At 42.3% G+C, this 22,109-nt stretch overlaps 2 protein-coding genes across 5 annotated transcripts in view; one reads left to right on the top strand and one right to left on the bottom strand.

The window, feature by feature from the left end:
- The window catches only part of LOC139537281 (CAP-Gly domain-containing linker protein 1-like), a 61,865-nt gene extending 54,555 nt beyond the window's left edge, over window positions 1-7,310 (top strand). For all 3 annotated transcript variants that reach the window (XM_071338436.1, XM_071338427.1, XM_071338419.1), the window contains 4 exons: window positions 3,206-3,266; window positions 3,568-3,786; window positions 3,962-4,065; window positions 4,221-7,310. In XM_071338436.1, coding sequence (XP_071194537.1) covers window positions 3,206-3,266; window positions 3,568-3,786; window positions 3,962-4,065; window positions 4,221-4,452 — 616 coding nt within the window. In that variant the 3' untranslated portion in view covers window positions 4,453-7,310. The remainder of the gene's footprint in view (window positions 1-3,205; window positions 3,267-3,567; window positions 3,787-3,961; window positions 4,066-4,220) is intronic.
- Window positions 35-22,099, bottom strand: LOC139537298 (B-cell CLL/lymphoma 7 protein family member A-like). 2 transcript variants are annotated; one of them, XM_071338457.1, is made up of 6 exons: window positions 21,858-22,099; window positions 20,416-20,500; window positions 20,150-20,234; window positions 19,732-19,881; window positions 16,840-16,940; window positions 35-1,225 (listed from the first exon to the last, which is right to left on the bottom strand). In XM_071338457.1, exons 1-6 carry the CDS (start codon window positions 21,947-21,949, stop codon window positions 1,217-1,219), a joined length of 522 nt encoding a protein of 173 aa, XP_071194558.1. In that variant the 5' UTR covers window positions 21,950-22,099; the 3' UTR covers window positions 35-1,216. The 2 variants fall into 2 exon arrangements, with proteins under 2 accessions (XP_071194558.1, XP_071194549.1); XM_071338448.1 differs by lacking the exon at window positions 35-1,225 and adding an exon at window positions 8,022-16,625 and having other exon boundaries at window positions 21,858-22,098.
- Window positions 22,100-22,109: the final 10 nt, after the last annotated feature.

Here is a 22,109-nt window from a genome sequence, read left to right as displayed (position 1 = left end):
GGGTCCTAGTATAAATGAAGGTTTATAAAAAAAAACACAGTTGATTTAGTTGATGTGATCAGGTCCTCTAAAAATGATTAAAACACAGTAAAACAGACAGTGAGAGCAGTGGACAGAGACAGATGTGGTTTTAGTGTGATGACAGTCAGTACATTTCATCTGGGGCTCAGAATGGACTCAGAAGACAAAAAGCCTGCACTGCACCTAATACCACTACAGTAAAGTAATGTCTTTGTATATCCCATCACGAACACTTCTAATGACAGAAGAAGAGAAGGGAAGGGAGGAGAGGAGAAGGGAGGGGGGAGAAAAGGTTGGGGAGGAGAGGGAATAGGAGGAGAAAGGATGGGAAAGGAGAAGAGAAGAGATGGGAGAGGGGGAGAAAAGGTTGGGGAGGAAGGGAGATGGAATGGGAGGAAAAAGTAGGGCAGGGGAAGGGAGAAGAGAGGAGAAGAGGAAGGGAGAAGAGGGAGGAGTGAAGAGAGGAGGATGGCGTCAAAAAGGTTATTTAAGCCATAGGGAAATGATGAGAGGAATGTTATGTAGACCAGAACTAATCAGTCAGGACACATCAGGGGATAACTACCTCATCAGGTGAATATTTCACACCCAGACAGTCAGTTATGATCTGTGATTCAGCAGCACTACCTAATCAATCAATCAATCAAATTGATTTATAAAGCCCTTTTTACATCAGCCGATGTCACAAAGTGCTGTACAGAAACCCAGCCTAAAACCCCAAACAGCAAGCAATGCCGATATAGAAGCACAGTGGCTAGGAAAAACTCCATAGAAAGGCCAAAACCTAGGAATAAACCTAGAGAGGAACCAGGCTCTGAGGGGTGGCCAGTCCTCTTCTGGCTGTGCCAGGTGGAGATTATAACAGAACATGGCCAAGATGTTCAAATGTCCATAGATGACCAGCAGGGTCAGATAATAATAATCACAGTGGTTGTAGAGGGTGCAACAGGTCAGCACCTCAGGAGTAAATGTCAGTTGGCTTTTCATAGCTTATCATTCAGAGTTAGAGACAGCAGGTGCGGTAGAGAGAGAGTCCAAAACAGCAGGTCCGGGACAAGGTAGCACGTCCAGTAAACATGTCAGGGTTCCATAGCCGCAGGCACAACAGTTGAAACTGGAGCAGCAGCATGACCAGGTGGACTGGGGACAGAAAGGAGTCATCAGGCCAGGTAGTCCTGAGGCATGGTCCTAGGGCTCAGGTCCTCTGGGAGAAGAGAGAGAGAAAGAAAGAGAGAGAGAGGGAGAGAAAGAGAGAGAGAATTAGAGGGAGCATACTTAAAATTACACAGGACACCGGATAAGACAGGAGAAATAGTCCAGATATAATAGACTGACCCTAGCCCCCCGACACAAACTATTGCAGCATAAATACTGGAGGCTGAGACAGGAGAGGTCAGGAGACACTGTGGCCCCGTTCGACGATACCCCCGGACAGGGCCAAACAGTCAGGATATAACCCCACCCACTTTGCCAAAGCACAGCCCCAGAGGGATATCTTCAACCACCAACCTACTACCCTGAGACAAGGCCGAGTATAGCCCACGAAGATCTTCCCCACGGCAAATCAAATCAAATGTTATTTGTAAATCAAATCAAATTTATTTGTATGTGACAAATTTTATTTGTCACATACACATGGCATGAACCCGAGGGGCGCGCCAACCCGGACAGGAAGATCACGTCAGTGACTCAGTGACTGGAGCTCTTTATTCCAGTGAGATTGCTAAGGCGAACACTGCCATGTTTAGTTTTGCCCAACCTAGATCGAGGCACAGGCATAGTCTCAATGGGGATAGTTGAGCTGACTACACTGACTATGCTAGTGGCAGACTCCACTAAGCTGGCAGGGTGGCTAACAGCCTGCTGCCTGGTCTGCACCCTCTACTTGTGGAGCAAGAGGAGTTAGAGCCCTGTCTATGTTCATAGATAAGATGAGAGCACCCAACCAGCTAGGATGGAGTCCGTCACTTCTCAGCAGGCCAGGCTTGGTCCTGTTTGTGGGTGAGTCCCAGAAAGAGGGCCAATTATCTACAAATTCTATCTTTTGGGAGGGGCAGAAAACAGTTTTCAACCAGCGATTGAGTTCTGAGACTGCTGTAGAGCTCATCACTCCCTAACTGGGAGGGGGCCAGAGACAATTACTCGATGCCGACACATCTTTCTAGCTGATTTACACGCTGAAGCTATGTTGCGCTTGGTGACCTCTGACTGTTTCATCCTAACACCGTTGGTGCCGACGTGGATAACAATATTCCTATACTCTCTAAACTTGCCAGTTTTAGCCTTAGTCAGCACCATCTTCAGATTAGCCTTAACATCGGTAGCCCTGCCCCCTGGTAAACAGTGTATGATCGCTAATCCAGACAGGAATGGATAAAGATAGGATCTACAATAGTATATATCTAGACGTGTATCTATTGTACAGGCTTTGTTTAGGGAGAGACATCAAAGCTACATCTGTTGTGATAGAGGTTATATTGGATGAGACCCAGCAGGGTAATGCCATCCACAGACAGGTTAATCCACTGTAATCTGACTCCTCCCCCTGCTGCTGCTGCTGCTGGTTGTCAAGTCTGATGATTTCAACATCTGGATTAGTGTTGTCAGGGCTCCCCAGTGTAGTGAGTGAAAATGAGCTAACTACTCTCAGTATGTTTTGGTGAAGCTTGTCTCACTTTGAGTATCACTACAAACTATTGTGTGAAGTTTTTTTACACAATAAATTGAGGTGTGAAACTCTCCATTATAAAAATATATTATTCATGTTAAATCAAAAGTTAAAAACATTGTGTGACGTTACAGTCAGAGACCTTCATCAGACACTCTACCCATAGAGACATGTATGCTTGCGCACACACACACACACCAAGTTTCCCCGTGGCAATTTCAGACTATAGGCATACACTCTTCTAACAGCCATGGTGCGTTATGAGCACAAACAAAAAACTTTATTGGCACTGTCACTGCACAACGGGAACTAGGGTTGAGTCCCTGTCAGTCTGCCCCCCGAATTCGCTACAATGTTCTGCTGCGTAGCCTAGGCGAACACCTTGCAAAGAATTTGTGCATAATGGCAACTATTAACGACCTTATCCACACACACATTACTGCATTGTTCCTGACAGGCCCAGTGTTGCTGGGTGAGTTCTGTATTAAGCTGTTCTCTGCCTCTGTTCCTCCTCAGGGAAACTCTGTCCAACCAGGAGACAGATGAGGACAAGGAGCTGGAGACTCTGAGGGATGAGGTATAGTGTATATACACAACTCTGGCAGACTCTGAGGGATGAGGTATAGTGTATATACACAACTCTGGCAGACTCTGAGGGATGAGGTATAGTGTATATACACAACTCTGGCAGACTCTGAGGGATGAGGTATAGTGTATATACACAACTCTGGCAGACTCTGAGGGATGAGGTGTAGTGTATATACACAACTCTGGCAGACTGGGTCTTTTGATGAAGAAATGAAGAACTGGCATTGGTTCCGATGCTTTTTTTCTGTATCTGTATATTAGCTGAAACCTCTGTCTCCCTCTCCCTGTAGATCGCGGTGCTGCGAGGTGAGAACGCCATGGCCAAGACGCTGCAGTCTGCCGTGGAGACGCTGGAGAGAGACAAGGCCCAGCTACAGGAACGCGTCACCAGCCTGGAGCAGAGGCTATTGGGACGGCAGGCTTCCGAGGGAGGGGACAGTGGAGTGCCTTCCTCAGGTGACACAGCTCTGGACCAGTTGAGAGAAGAGAAGGAGTTTGCAGAGGGACAGGTATGATTGGCAATTAGTAAAACAATTTCACCATCTGCTTGTCACTAATGCAGTATGTCATTTGCATAGAAAGATATCTGCGCTTCCACCATTGTCTCTCATTCCACTTCGCTCTTTCTTATATTAACTTGACTGTGATCTCTCTTCTCTCCATCCATCTATTTCCCTCCTTCAGATTAACTTCCTGAACAGTGTGATCGTGGACCTGCAGAGGAAGAATGAGGAGTTGAAGGTCAAGCTGAAGAAGATGGCTCTGGCGGAGTTCAATGGCACTGATGGGTCAGTCTTATAACCAATAACCTCTGAACCCTAACTCCAAATTTAGTCCTTAGTTACAGTTGTTGACAGACCCCTCAAAATGCACTATTTAGCCTCTCTCTCTCTCTCTCTCTCTCTCTCTCTCTCTCTCTCTCTCTCTCTCTCTCTCTCTCTAGTTTGGAGGGTGGATCTAAGAAGGACAAGAAGGCTCCTCCTCGTCTGTTCTGTGATATCTGTGACTGTTTTGACCTGCATGACACTGAGGACTGTCCAACCCAGGCCCAGAGCCCCGACTCAGTCCCCCACTCTTCCTTCAAGGGCAAACCTGCCGACCAGCGGCCGTATTGCGACATCTGTGAGGCCTTCGGTCACTCCACAGAGTCCTGCCAGGAAGACCAGACCTTCTAGACACTCATCTTCTCACCCCAACCATGCCAGGCCTAGCTTTAAGACCCTTCACAGACCGCCAAACACACACCAGACTCCTTTCTCTGGGTTTTTAATAACATAGTATTTATGTATGTCCCTCACTGTCATAGTCCACTCGGATAACCCCAAATCACCCGCTACTATTTCTAATACTTCCTCTCTCTAACTCTCCTCTCCTCCCTCTCTCTAACTCTCATCACCCTCTAACTCTCCTCCCTCTCTCTAACTCTCCTCTCCTCCCTCTCTCTAACTCTCATCACCCTCTAACTCTCCTCCCTCTCTCTAACTCTCCTCTCCTCCCTCTCTCTAACTCTCATCACCCTCTAACTCTCCTCCCTCTCTCTAACTCTCCTCTCCTCCCTCTCTCTAACTCTCATCACCCTCTAACTCTCCTCCCTCTCTCTAACTCTCCTCCCTCTCTCTAACTCTCATCACCCTCTAACTCTCCTCCCTCTCTCTAACTCTCCTCCCTCTCTCTAACTCTCATCACCCTCTAACTCTCCTCCCTCTCTCTAACTCTCCTCCCTCTCTCTAACTCTCCTCTCCTCCCTCTCTCTAACTCTCATCACCCTCTAACTCTCCTCCCTCTCTCTAACTCTCCTCCCTCTCTCTAAATCTCCTCCCTCTAACTCTGCTTCCTTGCTCTAACTCTCCTCTTATCGCTCTCCTCTCTCTAACTCCCTTTCCTACATCCAGAGATATACTGCTGTGGTGCAAGATACATTTTAGGATTGGAACAAAAGGAATCAGTCTTCTGTGATTAGTTCATAAAGGAATCAGTCTTCTGTGATTAGTTCATAAAGGAATCAGTCTTCTGTTATTAGTCATAAAGGAATCAGCCTTCTGTAATTTGTTCCTAAAGTAATCAGTCTTCTGTTTTTAGTTCATAAAGGAATCAGTCTTCTGTTATTAGTTCATAAAGGAATCAGTGTTCTGTTATTAGTTCATAAAGGAATCAGTATTGTGTAATTAGTTCATAAAGGAATCAGTATTCTGTAATTAGTTCATAAAGGAATCAGTATTCTGTTATTAGTTCATAAAGGAATCAGTCTTCTGTTATTAGTTCATAAAGGAATCAGTCTCCTGTTATTAGTTCATAAAGGAATCAGTCTCCTGTTATTAGTTCATAAAGGAATCAGTCTTCTGTTATTAGTTCATAAAGGAATCAGTATTCTGTTATTAGTCCATAAAGGAATCAGTATTCTGTTATTAGTCCATAAAGGAATCAGTCTTCTGTTATTAGTTCATAAAGGAATCAGTATTCTGTTATTAGTTCATAAAGGAATCAGTATTCTGTTATTAGTCCATAGAGAAATCAGTCTTCTGTTATTAGTTCATTATTTTATGTATTTGTTTGTTTGTTTTCATATAGAGCATGGGTTGGTTTTTGACTTCAGTTCCTACGGGAACTAAACTTCCTATGTGTAACCGGGCAAGAGGGATGGCATTTGACGCAGACATACGCGTGGTGAAGGGCCTGGATGCACCAGACTGGTTCACTATTAATGTTTCTCTAACACATTCCTGTCTTTCTCATGTCACATTCCCAGTCAGTGTACTGTATCCAGGCCCAGACATGGACCCTAGGGATGTCCACTCCACATAGGGAACAAGCTAGTACCACAGGACACATCTACTTGTACTACTAGGTTGTGTTCAGTAGGCACCAAATGGTAGAGAACGTTTTAGAACTGGAGATATTTCAGGAAATTCTCAACAAAAAAAAAGCTCATTTTCAGTTTCAAAACGTTTTCATGTCCACTCAACATTAACCTGGTGCTAGTTGCACAAGTTTGCGTTTACCATCATGAATCTTGTTCTGGAGGCAGCTCTGCAGAGTGGCCACTAGGCACAGCCACAAGGTCATAAAATCTGATTTGAACCCTAACCTTAACCACACTGCTAACCCTAATGCCTAATCCTAACCTTAAATTAAGACCAAAAAGCACATTTTTGTTTTCATAAATGTTCACAATATAGCTCATTTTGACTTTGTAGTTGGCCTATCTAAGGGGAAATCGCTCCAGGACAAGACTCATAACAATTAACGTCAACATGCGCTAGCAGACCCAAACCAAGGCAACAGGACGCCAGCCACTACTAACTTACTGCACTACTCACTTTAAAACGCCCTCTTAGACTACAGGACACACTTAGACTATTTTTGTTTTAGCATGGCAGTTTCTAACTTATTGATTTGATAATAAATGTCAAGACAGAATGGTACCTAGTAGTTATTGTCACGTTTTATGTAATGCCTATGTTTTTATGTATTGTCTTATAAAAACTACCTGTATAGATATACGGGTATTAGAGCTATGTACTGAAGCACACAGTTTGGATCATATTGAATCTCCCAGTGTATCAAAGATATGTATGCTAGATCTATGTGACTAACCAATGACACCTGTCTTTGTCAATACCCATCAGACGTTTTCTGAAAGAACAAAATGTGCACAAGGTGCCATGGAAACAAAAGGATATTTTATGCGTATTTTATTCTTCTGCTTTGTCTTGATAGGAAACGGACCTGTATGTTGTTGTATGATAATGCCGTATCGACTCCAGGGAACAAACTTAACACACTTGTAAAGATGTTATTAACTCTATAAGCACATTGTTGACTTTCTACTTTACTAAGTGACGTGTCTGATTAGTGCACTGTTTTCTATGTTACACTTAACATCATCTATAAAGGCTTTATAAAGGGTTTATAAATTGTTAAACTGTTATAAACCCTTTACAGATGAGGACCCTTAAAATGGTACTGTTTTTCTATGTTCTGTACACACCTAATGATTCAATACAACAAATACTATAAAAACAAATACTCCACATGTGGCGTCTTGATTTTCTCTTGTCTGATGATGTTAACTATAGTCCAACAATCTATCAAGAGAAGGTGGAATAAACAACAACCATATTGCATACACCTATCCAATCCATCCTTTCAGATCTCCACAGTGTCCAGTGGGTAGGAGTAGGGATTGTTTTTGGACAAGGCACCTCTGCTCAGCCCCCCCAACCCAAGGCCACCAGCCAGCCACACCTATACTAACTAACTACTAGGCTGTTTCCATCTCTAGGACCAATAAGTACAGGAGCTGCTCATGATTCATTCATCCCCAGATCCATTACCCCTGACAGGACAAGGGGAACTGAAATAACCCTCTTCATTTTTAATGAGTTCCCCTCCCAGCCAATGTAGTCAAACAAAACAGAAGGAAAATAATCATTAAATAACCACAGGCCCCTAAAAGAGAAGGGGAAGGGATTAGGGAAGTATTTTTGCACACAGAGCCAGATGCTACCACTGATTCCCTTCTCTCTGAGTCTAATGGGATCCTCATTCACACTGGATTATCAACACAAAATATGCATTAGGAGAACTCTGCAGGCCTCAAACTCCGTGGAAAAGTTTAGTTATTTTGACCTATAATTCAAACAGAAAGACAAATACAGAAATACTGAGGCTTACCCGACTGTTGAAGAGTTGGCTAGTACTGGAGTTAGTACGTCTGAAATCATGTGAACGGGTAACAGAATGATTTGTGGATTTTTATTAATTAAACAAAACCATTGGACATAATCAAATCCAAGCACTAGCGATGTAATAAATAAGTCCAAACTAACCATCAATCTGTACAAGATCATTCTAAACTCAAACATGGTCCCAAGAAAACACACTAAAATATCGGACATTTTCACATCTCCCAGCTCCGTACACACAGTTTATGAGTTAAACTAGAAGCATTAACTGACTCAATCAGAATCAGGTGAAAGCTACAACATAATAAAGATAAATAGAGATCTAACACTGAGGGATGTACATAATGCTGTTCTTCTAACTGTTCATGTCAATAACATCACTAGTACCAGCACTGCTGGACTGGGAATGAGGTATATGCTAAGCCATCCCCTGTCTCCACTGAAATGTAATTTCTCTCCATTGAACTGATGTTTGGATGTGTGCACCCACTGATAAACATTGGGTCAGGTAGGCTCATGCTCTGAGATCCACATGTCTACATCATCTGCCATCTGAACTCATTGATTTCCTGAAAAATGAATAATTATTGATTGGTTGATCACTTTTAAATACTAAGTGTTGAGCCTGAATAAAAACACATACATAAATAGCCTTGAGGTTGATTATTTAGATTTGATAGATGTGCGAATATGCATTCCTCCCCCTATTCTGAAGCTAGGTTGCAACTGACAGAGAGCACCTTGAATGAGAATCTGAGACACGGTTTGAACTACAAGACTGAGTGTGAGCTGAGTGGAGATGATAAAAGGTATTACACAAGATACAGTAAGAACGATCTCAACATGTCCTGTATGTACCAAGCTGCATACTGTAGATGACAACTACTGAACCATTTCTGCAATCTCTGAAAGGAGAATTTACTTTAGCCTCCCAGCTTCCCACTAGCCTGGGTGCCAGTCTGTGTTGTTTAACCAGCTCCTTTCCTATCAAAAGACATGATAACCACAAAAGAGTTGAGGAGTTCAGCAGAGACAGGATGGAATCCAGGCTAAATTCCAACTTGGTCAACAACAATGACGGTTTTTATATGATGTCATTCAGTTACAGACTCCATTCCCAACTCTGTAGTTTAAATGTACTGAACCTGTCATTCATAGTTAAATGTAAATATTTATTACAATTATGTAGTGTCACCTCAGTGACATGTTTAAAACTTAAGGCAAATAAAAACATGGCACTAAAAATGTGTTAAACTGTTTTACCTACTAAGTACGTTTTACTATAGCAACCAAGACACACCCTCAGATAAAACCTACCTACGCTACAAGCCTGTCCTTACGGGAAAACATACAGTTGAAGTCTGAAGTTTACATACACCGTAGCCAAATACATTTAAACTCAGTTTTTTACAATTCCTGACATTTAATCCAGGTAAAAATTCCCTGTCTTATGTCAGTTAGGATCACCACTTTATTTGAAAAATATGAAATGTGAGAATAATAGTAGAGAAAATTACTTATTTCAGCTTTTATTTCTTTCATCACATTCCCAGTGGGTCAGAAGTTTACATATACTCAATTAGTATTTGGTAGCATTGCCTTTAAATTGTTTAACATGGGTCAAACGATTCGGGTAGCTTTCCACAAGCTTCCCACAATAAATTGGATGAATTTTGGCCCATTCCTCCTGACAGAGCTGGTGTAACTGAGTCAGGTTTGTAGGCCTCCTTGCTCACAAACGCATTTTCAGTTCTGCCCACACATTTTCTATAGGATTGAGGTCAGGGCTTTGTGATGGCCACTCAAATACCTTGACTTTGTTGTCCTTAAGCCATTTTGCCACAACTTTGGAAGTATGCTTGGGGTCATTGTACATTTGGAAGACCCATTTCCGAACAAGCTTTAACTTCCTGACTGATGTCTTGAGATGTTGCTTCAATATATCCACACATTTTCCATTCTCATGATGCCATCTATTTTGTGAAGTGCACCAGTCCCTCCTGCAACAAAGCAACCCCAAAACATGATGCTGCCACCCCCGTGCTTCACGTTTGGGATGGTGTTCTTCGGCTTGAAAGCCTCCCCCTTTTCAATCCAAACATAACGATGGTCATTATGGCCAAAAAGTTATATTTTTGTTTCATCAGACCAGAGGACATTTCTCCAAAAAGTACGATCTTTGTAACCATTTGCAGTTACAAACCGTAGTCTGGCTTTTTTATGGCGGTTAAGGAGCAGTGGCTTCTTCCTTATTGAGGGGCCTTTCAGGTTATGTCGATATAGGACTCGTTTTACTGTGGATATAGATACTTTTGTACGTGTTTCCTCCAGCATCTTCACAATGTCCTTTGCTGTTGTTCTGGGATTGATTTGCACTTTTCGCACCAAAGAACGTTCATCTCTAAGAGACAGAACGCGTCTCCTTCCTGAGTGGTATGACGGCTGCGTGGTCCCATGGTGTTTATACTTGCGTACTATTGTTTGTACAGATGAACGTGGTACCTTCAGGCATTTGGAAATTGCTCCCAAGGATGAACCAGACTTGTGGAGGTCTACAATTGTTTTTCTGAGGTCTTGGCTGATTTCTTTTGATTTCCCCATGATGTCAAGCAAAGAGGTACTGAGTTTGAAGGTAGGTCTTGAAATACATCCACAGGTACACGTCCAATTGACTCAAATGATGTCAATTAGCCTATCAGAAGCTTCTAAAGCCATGACATCACTTTATGGAATTTCCCAAGCTGTTTAAAGGCACAGTCAACTTAGTGCATGTAAACTTCTGACCCACTGGAATTGTGATACAGTGAATTATAAGTGAAATAATCTGTCTGTAAACAATTGTTGGAAAAATTACCCTGTGTCATGCACAAAGTAGATGTCCTAACCGACTTGCCAAAAGTATAGTTTGTTAACAAGAAATTTGTGGAGTGGTTGAAAAACGAGATTTAATGACTCCAACCTAAGATTATGTAAACTTCAACTGTAAATGAGACCAATACCACTGTGTTGTTCTACCTCTAGAAAACAAAGACAGTAAAACAATGTTTTTAAATCACACACAGTACCAGTCAAAAGTTTGGACCCACCTACTCTTTCAAGGGTTTTTCTTTATTTTTACTATTTTCTACATTGTAGAATAATAGTGAAGACATCAAAACTATGAAATAATACATATGGAATCATGTAGTAACCAAAAAAAGTGTTAAACAAATCAAAATCTATTTTATATTTGAGATTCTTCAAAGTAGCCACCATTTGCCTTGATCACAGCTTTGCACACTCTCAACCAGCTTCATGAGGTAGTCACCTGGAATGCATTTCAATTAACAGGTGTGCCTTGTTAAAAGTTTATTTGTGGAATTTCTTTCCTTCTTAATGCGTTTGAGCCAATCAGTTGTGTTGTGACAAGGTAGGGGTGGTATACAGAAGATAGCCCTATTTGGTAAAAGACCAAGTCCATATTACAGCAAGAACAGCTCAAATAAGCAAAAAATAAACGACAGTCCATCTTTACTTTAAGACATGAAGGTCAGTCAATCCTGAACATTTTGAGAAATATTTAAGTTTCTTCAAGTGCAGTCGCAAAATCCATCAAGAGCTATGATGAAACTGGCTCTCATGAGGACCGCCACAGGAATAGAAGACCCAGAGTTACCTCTGCTGCATAGGATAAGTTCATTAGAGTTACCAGCCTCAGAAATTGCAGCCCAAATAAATGCTTCACAGAGTTCAAGTAATAGACACATCTCAACATCAACTGTTCATGGTCGAATTGCTGCAAAGGAACCACTACTAATGGACAACAATATGAAGAAGAGACTTGCTTGGGCCAAGAAACACGAGCAATTTACATTAGACCGGTGGAAATCTGTAATTTGGTCTGATGAGTCCAAATTTGAGATTTTTGTTTCCAACCGCTGTGTCTTTGTGAGACGCAGAGTAGGTGAACGGTTGATCTGTTGATCATGGTTCCCACCATGAAGCATGGTGGAGGAGGTGTGATGGTGCTTTGCTGGTGACACTGTCTGTGATTTATTTAGAATTCAAGGCACACTAAACCAGCATGGCTACCACAGCATTTTGCAGCGATACGCCATCCCATCTGGTTTGCACTTAGTGGGACTATCATTTGTTTTTCAACAGGACAATGACCCAACACACCTCCAGGCTGTGTAAGGGATATTTGACCAGGAAGGAGAGTGATGGAGTGCTGCATCAGATGACCTGGCCTCCACAATCACCCGACCTCAACCCAATTGAGATGGTTTGGGATGGGTTGGACTGCAGAGTGAAGGAATAGCAGCCAACAAGTGCTCAGCATATGCGGGAACTCCTTCAAGACGGTTGGAAAAGCATTCCAGGTGAAGTTGGTTTAGAGAATGCCAAGAATGTGCAAAGCTGTCATCAAGGCAAATGGTGGCTACTTTGAAGAATCTAAAATCTAAAATACAAAAACTACATGATTCCATTTCATAGTTTTGATGTCTTCAATATTATTCTACAATGTAGAAAATAGTAAACTTTTTTTTTTTTTTTTTTACTTGAATGAGTAGGTGTTGTCCAAACTTTTGATTGGTACTGTGTGTATATATATATATATACAGTGCCTTACAAAAGTATTCACCCCCTTGGCGTTTTTCCTATTTTGTTGCATTACAACCTGTAATTTAAATTGATTTTTATTTGGATTTCATGGAATGGACATTCACAAAATAGTCTTGGTGAAGTGAAAAAAATTGGTGAAGTGAAAAAAATGACTTGTTTCAAAAAATAAATAAAAATTAAAAACGGAAAAGTGCATATGTATTCACCCCTTTGCTATGAAGCCCCTAAATAAGATCTGGTGCAACCAATTACCTTCAGAAGTCACATAATTAGTTAAATAAAGTTCACCTGTGTGCAATCTAAGTGTCACATGATCTGTCACATGATCTCAGTATATATACACCTGTTCTGAAAGGCCCCAGAGTCTGCAACACCACTAAGCAAGGGGCACCACCAAGCAAGCTGCACCATGAAGACCAAGGAGCTCTCCAAACAGGAGGGACAAAGTTGTGGAGAAGTACAGATCAGGGTTGGGTTATAAAAAAATATCAGAAACGTTGAACATCCCACGGAGCATCATTAAATCCATTATTAAAAAATGGAAAAATATGGCACCACAACAAACCTGCCAAGAGAGGGCCGCCCACCAAAACTCACGGACCAGGCAAGGAGGGAATTAATCAGAGAGGCAACAAAGAGACCAAAGACAACCCTGAAGGAGCTGCAAAGATCCACAGCGGAGATTGGAGTATCTGTCCATTGGACCACTTTAAGCCGTACACTCCACAGAGCTGGGCTTTACGGAAGAGTGGCCAGAAAAAAGCCATTGCTTAAAGAAAGAAATAAGCAACCACGTTTGGTGTTCGCTAAAAGGCATTTGGGAGACTCCCCAAACATATGGAAGAAGGTAATCTGGTCAGACGAGACTAAAATTCTGCTTTTTGGCCATCAAGGAAAATGCTATGTCTGGCGCAAACCCAACACCTCCCATCACCCCAAGAACATCATCCCCACAGTGAAGCATGGTGGTGGCAGCATCATGCTGTGGGGATGTTTTTCATTGGCAGGGACTGGGAAACTGGTCAGAATTGAAGGAATGATGGATGGCGCTATATACAGGGAAATTCTTGAGGGAAACCTGTTTCAGTCTTCCAGAGATTTGAGACTGGGACGGAGGTTCACCTTCCAGCAGGACAATGATCCTAAGCATACTGCTAAAGCCACACTTGAGTGGTTTAACGGGAAACATTTAAATGTCTTGGAATGGCCTAGTCAAAGTCCAAACCTCAATCCAATTGAGAATATGTGGTATGACTTAAAGATTGCTGTACACCAGCGGAACCCATCTAACTTGAAGGAGCTGGAGCAGTTTTGCCTTGAAGAATGGGCAAAAATCCCAGTGGCTAGATGTGCCAAGCTTATAGAGACATACCCCAAGAGACTTGCAGCTGTAATTGCTGCCAAAGGTGGCTCTAAGAAGTATTGACTTTGGGGGGGGGGTTGAATAGTTATGCACGCTCAAGTTCAGTTTTTTTGTATTTTTTTGTCTTATTTCTTGTTTGTTTCACAATAAAACAAATATTTTGCATCTTCAAAGTGGTAGGCATGTTGTGTAAATCAAATTATACAAACTAGAGGTCGACCGATTAATCGGAATGGCCGATTAATTGGGGCTGATTTCAAGTTTTCATAACAATCGGTAATCTGCATTTTTGGACACCGATTGTGGTTACTAGTCCAACGCTCTAACCACCTGCCTAATATTGCACTCCACAAGGAGCCTGCGTGGCAGGCGGACTACCTGTTACGCGAGTGCAGCAAGAAGCCAAGGTAAATTGCTAGCTAGCATTAAACGTATCTTATAAAAAAACAATCAATCTTAACATAATCACTAGTTAACTACACATGGTTGATATATTACTAGTTTATCTAGCGTGTCCTGCATTGCATATAATCGATGCGGTGCCTGTTAATTTCTCATCGAATCACAGCCTACTTCGCCAAACGGGTGATGAGCGCATTTGCGAAAAAAGCACTGTCATTGCACCAATGTGTACCTAACCATAAACATCAATGCCTTTCTTAAAATCAATATACAAGTATATATTTTTAAACCTGCATATTTAGTTAATATTGCCTGCTAACATGAATTTCTTTTAACTAGGGAAATTGTGTCACATCTCTTGCGTTCCATGCAAGCAGTCAGGGTATATGCAGCAGTTTGGGCCGCATGGCTCGTTGCGAACTGTGTGAAGACCATTTATTCCTAACAAAGACCGTAATTAATTTGCCAGAATTGTACATAATTATGACATAACATTGAAGGTTGTACAATGTAACAGCAATATTTAGACTTAGGGATGCCACCCGTTAGATAAAATATGGAACGGTTCCGTATTTCACTGAAAGAATAAACGTTTTGTTTTCGAAATGATAGTTTCCGGATTTGACCATATTAATGACCTAAGGCTTGTATTTCCGTGTGTTATTATGTTATAATTAAGTCTATGATTTGATATTTGATAGAGCAGTCGGACTGAGCAGTGGTAGGCAGCAGCAGGCTCGTAAGCATTCATTCAAACAGCACTTTTGTGCGTTTGCCAGCAGCTCTTCGCTGTGCTTCAAGCATTGAGCTGTTTATGACTTCAAGCCTATCAACTCCCAAGATTAGGCTAGTGTAACCGATGTGAAATGGCTAGCTAGTTAACGGGGTGCGCGCTAATAGCGTTTCAATCGGTGACGTCACTCGCTCTGAGACCTTGAGGTAGTTGTTCCCCTTGCTCTGCAAGGGCCGCGGCTTTTGTGGAGCGATGGGTAACGATGCTTCGAGGGTGGCTGTTGTCGATGTGTTCCTGGTTTGAGCGCAGGTAGGGGCGAGGAGAGTGATGGAAGCTATACTGTTACACTGGCAATACTAGTGCCTATAAGAACATCCAATAGTCAAAGGTTAATGAAGTACAAATGGTATAGAGAGAAATAGTCCTATAATTCCTATAATAACTACAACCTAAAACATCTTACCTGGGAATATTGAAGACTCATGTTAAAAGGAACCACCAGCTTTCATATGTTCTCATGTTCTGAGCAAGGAACTTAAACGTTAGCTTTCTTACATGGCACATACTGCACTTTTACTTCCTTCTCCAACACTTTGTTTTTGCATTATTTACACCAAATTGAACATTTCATTATTTATTTGAGGCTAAATTGATTTTATTGATGTATTATATTAAGTTAAAATAAGTGTTCATTCAGTATTGTTGTAGTTGTCATTATTACAAATAAATAAATACATTTTTTTTTTAATCATCCGATTAATCAGAATCTGCTTTTTTTGGTCCTCTAATAATCGGTATTGGTGTTGAAAAATCATAATCGGTCGACCTCTAATACAAACCCCCCCAAAAATCTATTTTAATTCCAGGTTATAAGGCCACAAAATAGGAAAAATAGGAAAAAGGACACAAATCCACACCCAGTACAGCAGCAGTAAAACCATGGTGTGGTGTTTGTGTGACATTATATCTTAGCAGTGCATTGACCCTCCTGAGCTAAAAAAAACAACCCCAAAACTAAACGTAACAACTGGAAACTGTCCTAAACAAACACTGTATCAACCAGAGGTCAGTTAGGGGGAGGTTTGACGTGGCTCCTGGGTTAGAAGATGCCCTTAAGGCGTCAGCATGTTTCAGTTCGGCTGGCGCTTAGCCGAACTCGGCTAGCCAAACCGAACGAGTGTGCTTGCATACTCCCTTAAAAGACCTTTGCTTAAAAAAATGAGAAAAAGCGTCAATAGCAGTTTGTCCATTTTGAGACGCCGCAGTGTTTTTCTCTTCTGGGCTGAGCTGAGCACACAGCGCCACCCCTGGCCATGGAGAGGATAACAGGCTGGATCATAGAGCTACTCGTGGCATTAGTGAGTGTGGAAGAAGAGAAGAGGTGCTCAGTGAAGGGAGGTAAAGTCCTTTCTCCCTCTGCTCAGAGGAGTGTTAGGGGCTACGTGGGGAAGGAAGAGGATAGAGAGACGAAAGGATGCAGTGTGACTATTTCTCCTCATAGTCCTAAGATGGAGACTCCTGCTTGTTCTTCTTACTGCGAGGAGCCTCTTCCTCCGGATCCTGCCAGCCAACAGACGAACATACAAACACAACCATATCTGAGGAAATCAATTTGTCCATTTATTCAATTAAAAATGTGGATGGGATAAAAAGAGATTAAGGAGGCTTTGATTTTTAAGGAGGCCCTCATGCCACTAATATTCTTTGTGGTGGAAGAGTTGAATATAGAGTACCAGACTGGCCAGGGTATATGGTGGAATATAGAGTAGAGTACCTGAGTGGCTTTGCGGCTATCTGAGGTGTCCTTTTCTCCCGAGGATGTCTGGCTGCTGTCTCTCTTGTCCCTCTGTCCTCTCTCTGATGGGTTGCTCTTCACTGCACCAAACACACAATAACACACCATATTAAATACCTATTAAACAAGTCACTGTCAGATCTTCAACTGTTGAATGACTGTCTGTACATCTGCATTGCTTGCTGTTTGGGGTTTTAGGTTGGGTTTCTGTATAGCACTTTGTGACATTTTCTGGTGTAAGGGCTTTATAAATACATTTGATTTGTATATTTGAACATCAATTAGTATTGGTATTTTGGTATGGTCCCCATTAGCTGTTGCAAAAGCAGCAGCTACTCTTCCCGGGGTCCACACAAAACATAAAACATGACATAATACAAAACATTAATAGACAACAGCTCAAGAACAGAACTACATAAAAAAAGCCACATGTAGCCTACATATCAATACATACACACAAACTATCTAGGTCAAATAGGTTTGCTGTTCACTTGAGAAATATGGAGATGGAATGGAGTTCCATGCAATAATGGCTCTATATGATATTGTACACTTTTTTGAGACCCCTGGTGGCATGTCTGGTGGGGTAAGTGTGTGTGTCAGAGCTGTGTGTAAGCTATGCAAACAATTAGGGATTTTCAACACATACATTTTTATTATAAAAAGAACTGATGCAGTCAGTCTCTCCTCAACTCTTAGCCAAGAGAGACTGCCATGCAAAGTATTGATATCAGCCCTCTGATTACAATGAAGAGCAAGACATGCCACTCTGTTCTGGGCCAGCTGCAGCTTAACTAGGTCTTTCCTTGCAGCACTCGACCACACGACTGGACAATAATCAAGATAAGATCAAACTAGAGCCTGCAGGACTTGCTTTTGGAGTGTGGTGTCAAAAAAGCAGAGCATCTCTTTATTACAGACAGACCTCTTCCCATCTTTACAACCATTGAAACTATATGTTTTGACCATGACAGTTTACAATCTAGGGTAAGGCCAAGTAATTTAGTCTCCTCAACTTGTTCAACAGCCACACCATTCATTACCAGAGTCTGAGGTCTAGAACGTAGGGAATGATTTGTACCAAATACAATGCTCTTAGTTTTAGATGTTCAGGACCAGTTTACTACTGGCCAACAATTCCAAAACAGACTGCAACTCTTTGTTAAGAGTTTCAGTGACTTCATTAGCTGTGGTTGCTGATGCGTATATGCTTGAATCGTGGACACACATGCTTTGTTTTAAGCCAGTGGCAGGTCATTGGTAAAAATAGAAAAGAGTAGAGAGTCTAGAGAGCTGCCCTGCGGTACACCACACTTCACATGTTTAACATTAGAGAAGCTTCCATTAAAGATAACCCTTTGAGTTCTAGTAGATAGATAGCTCTGAATCCATGATATGGCAGAGGTTGAAAAGCCATAACGCATGCGTTTTTTCAGCAACAAGTTATGGTCAATAATATCAAAGGCTGCACTGAAATCTAACAGTACAGCTCCCACAAACGTATTATTATCAATTTCCTTCAACCAATCATCAGTCATTTGTGTCAGTGCAGTACATATTGAGTGCCCTTCTCTATAAGCATGGTGAAAGTCTGTTGTTAAATTGTTTACAGAGAAATTGTCACGCCCTGACCTTAGTTCCTTTGTTATGTCTCTATTTTGGTTTGGTCAGGGCGTGAGTTGGGGTGGGCATTCTATGTTTTTGTTCTATGTTTTATATTTCTATGTGTTTGGCCGAGTGTGGTTCTCAATCAGAGGCAGCTGTCTATCGCCTCATCCCACCTGTGTTTTGTGGGTAGTTGTTTTCTGTTGTGTCTGCACCAGCCAGAACTGTTTCGGTCCTTCTCTTTGTTATTTTTGTTATTTCAGTGTTCATTAAATAAATATGGACACGTACCACGCTGCACCTTGGTCCTCTCCTTCCAACAGCCATTACAGAAATAGCATTGTATTTGGTCAAACACAATTTTTCCAACAGTTAGCTAAAAGCTGGCAGCAAGCTTATGTTTCTGCTGTTAGAACCAGTAAAGGCTGCTACCAAAGGCCCAGATAAATCATGCATTATTTCTGTAACAAGACCTACTGTTGAGGATTCATGTTTACACTTTTATTTGCTACTTGTAAACAACTCAAGTCAAGGGCAACTGGAACGGATTAATGCTCCTGTGTGGTGATATGAGGTAATTACTTGTGCTCAGATAAAAAGGCATGACTGGGAGAGAGTAATAAATATAGGCATACTTGAAAGAGAGGGGTAGAGAGAAAGAGAGAGGAGGGTAGAGAAAGAGAGAGCTAGAGAGAGAGAGAGAGAGAGAGAGAGGGGGTAGAGAGAGAGAAGAAGAGAGGGGTAGAGAGAGAGAAGAAGAGAGGGGTAGAGAGAGAGAGAAAGAGAGATGGGGTAGAGAGAGAAAAGGAAAGGGGAGAGAGGGAGACAAAAAGAGAGAGAGGGAGAAAGAGAAAAATAGTGAAAGAGGGGATAAAAAGAGTTCTATTTTGTAGCAGGCTGAGAGGTCTCTTGTTAGCAGGGGTGCAGATGGAGGGTTGGCAGTTGAAGCCTCGAGGGTCTGGTCACAGCTGCACTCCCTCTCTCTCTCAGCGGGATAGAAAAGATAACCCTTTCTCCTTCTCTCTCTCTCCCACAGTCTCCCAGCGTGATGAGCCTCTGAGTACAGCCCTGTGACTTCAGGCCTAACAACTGGAGCTCTCCAGCTAACCAAACAGCAATTGAAGAAACACTAAACCCTACCACAGGGTTCACCCTTCCAGTTCTATTAAAAGTGTATGGATGGGCCACTACAGGAGGGGATTTCAGGCTGGGAATTTGAGCGTGATTTCCCATGTTGGTGGTAGTGGTCGTGTGTGTGTGTCTCACCCCTCTTGCAGTCAGGGCTCTGGTCGCTCTTGGCCTCACTGTTGTCGCCGTGGGATACGGTGGTGGGTTCGGGGGCTGGGCTAGTGCTGCTGCTGGTTTCCTGTTTGACGGGGGAGGAGTCAGCGATAGAACTCTGGTTACTGTTGTCGTCTGAGAAAAAGAAGGGGAAAGGGAAGAAGACAGAAGGTTTTTACATTTGTTTAACCTTTAACTCCATTCTGGGTCCACTGGCATACACACTGACCCACACACTGGACGTTAAGCGTCCTACAGAGTTCAAAGCTGTGGAGCCATGTTATTTACTGTGAGATATGGCCGCGACTAGATAACAGCCAATTAAATAAGGTTTGTAAATATGTAATAATGGACCGTTTGTCTGAGTTTCGCAGCTATGGACTCTGAATTGAGCTTTACCCACCATTCATGTCCATCATCCCAGGAGAAGAGCTGTTCTCTGGTGTGGTCAATTCTGACCCATACTTCTCATCCTTCCCCTTCTTCTTCTGCAAGACAGCAGACAGGGGCAGAAATACTGTTTACATACAACACAATGACGTGACATGAGTTTGAGATGCTGAGAGAATTCTATAAAAGAACTAGACACTGAACTTGAATGAGACTGTGGTGTGTGTGGTGAGGTGTGGTGTGTGTGGTGGTGTGTGTGGTGGGCTGTTTATTATGTACTTCATCTGCTGTTTTGGGCTCAGTCACTGGAACCCACTTGAAGATCCTCAGGGACGTGTCTCCAACTGTCACCCATTTCTTCTCCCTGGTAGAGAGAGACACGCACACACACACACACAAGTATTTAAATGGTTCACTTCGATTCGCATTCAATGTTCCTTTACTGATAACAGCTCTCTCAGGGCATCCCACAAAACACAATACAGACTACGGTCAGTCAGAAATAAACAACAACATGGAGACAGTCCCAGACTTTTGTTATAGAATAAAATAGTTCCTATCACTCCTGGTTTAAACCCGAGTGGCGCAGTGGTCTAAGGCACTTCATCTCAGTGCTAGAGGTGTCACTACAGACCCCGGTTCGATTCCAGGCTGTATCACAACCGGACGTGATTGGGTCCCATAGGGCGGCGCACAATTGGCCCAGCGTCGTCCGGGTTTGGCCGGGGTAGGCAGTCATTGTAAATATGAATTTGTTAACTGACTTGCCTAGTTAAATAAAGGTAAAAAAATAGGACTTTCTGCATTATAATAATAAAACAGTAATTGCAATTTTGCAATAGCAAACGTGATCCAATACAAATGTGGGCCTATTACAATTGAAAATCAAAATAGTTTTGATTCAAGGGGTACAAGTAAACATATCCATATGAAAACAAACTGAAGTAAGCTATTAGATTTTGTTTACATTCTTTCCATCTCGAAAGTTTCCTAACGGTAATTTGCAAATGGCCTTAAAAATGTTCCTATCTTTTCAATTATTTTGCAGAATTACTCTATTTCATGGAGACATGGGTGCAGAATCTCTATTTTAATTCATAAAACGAATCAAACGAATCCACTGGTGAAAATGAATGTTGCCTTGATATAAAGTTCATAAACATAATTTTGAAGATTTGAAAAACATCTATTTGTAAAACCCTGAGACTGACTGCTTGTTCAGCAATCCACTACTCCTACGCCCTGTCTCTCCCAGACCCCACCGCGCAATCTCTGTTCGACCTAAAGGGCGACCCAAAGCGCTTAATTTAAAACTCCAGACGGTCTAAAAACTACTTCGGCTCTAGGGCGCACTTGTCATAGTCCTGAAGTGTGTTAATGAATGATTTGCGTCGAGCCAGTGTTCTGTCGGCTCTCTCCCTCTGCCACTACAGCAGCCAGGAGAAAGGAATGGCTTCATGTGACTGCAACGAAATGGCTTCTGGGTTTAACCCACATTAAACCTTGGTGGAAAATTCTCTAGAATAATAGGGATCTCGGTTTGTAGGATACTCGATATACCTAGCCACGCACACCACGAGTGCGCCCTGCGCACATGAGTAGAGATACTGTCCAAAATCATTTTTCAATCGCATGCTCATTCGTTCTATTTCCCTCCAAAAAACGTGCAAGGCTTTTTCCCATGTTTGGTAACGAATGGTGTTTTTTCCTCTCTGTCTTACCATTTCCGTACTTTCTCAATCGCGGCCATAACCCGCTTGATGTCATCTTTCGCCCTGCTCCGGGTCTCGGCTCGTACGGACCTGCCCGACATTGCCGCCGTTGGAAGGCTACGAAATATTTTAAAGCTCACCGGCAGTTCTGACACAATGCAAACACACCGTACAGAGCGCACAGAGGAGACAGCGCGCTTGCGTCAAGTGGAGAGGAGCGAGTAGGGCCCGCTGCAGAGATGCGCCTTGTTTCGCAGCTGT

The sequence above is a fragment of the Salvelinus alpinus genome, chromosome 1 (assembly GCF_045679555.1).
Source record: "Salvelinus alpinus chromosome 1, SLU_Salpinus.1, whole genome shotgun sequence".
Lineage (NCBI taxonomy): Eukaryota > Metazoa > Chordata > Actinopteri > Salmoniformes > Salmonidae > Salvelinus > Salvelinus alpinus.
This window is presented reverse-complemented; position numbering and strand designations above follow the sequence as displayed.

What these genes read in the sequence shown, in the direction of transcription:
- LOC139537298 (XM_071338448.1), bottom strand. Translation starts at nt 21,949, where the DNA reads ATGTCGGGCAGGTCCGTACGAGCCGAGACCCGGAGCAGGGCGAAAGAT. An exon ending in AGCCCAAAACAGCAGATGAA is followed by an intron (nt 20,235 to 20,415) that starts GTACATAATAAA and finishes GCTGTCTTGCAG; the next exon opens with AAGAAGAAGGGGAAGGATGA. An exon ending in TGGGATGATGGACATGAATG is followed by an intron (nt 19,882 to 20,149) that starts GTGGGTAAAGCT and finishes TCTTTTTCTCAG; the next exon opens with ACGACAACAGTAACCAGAGT.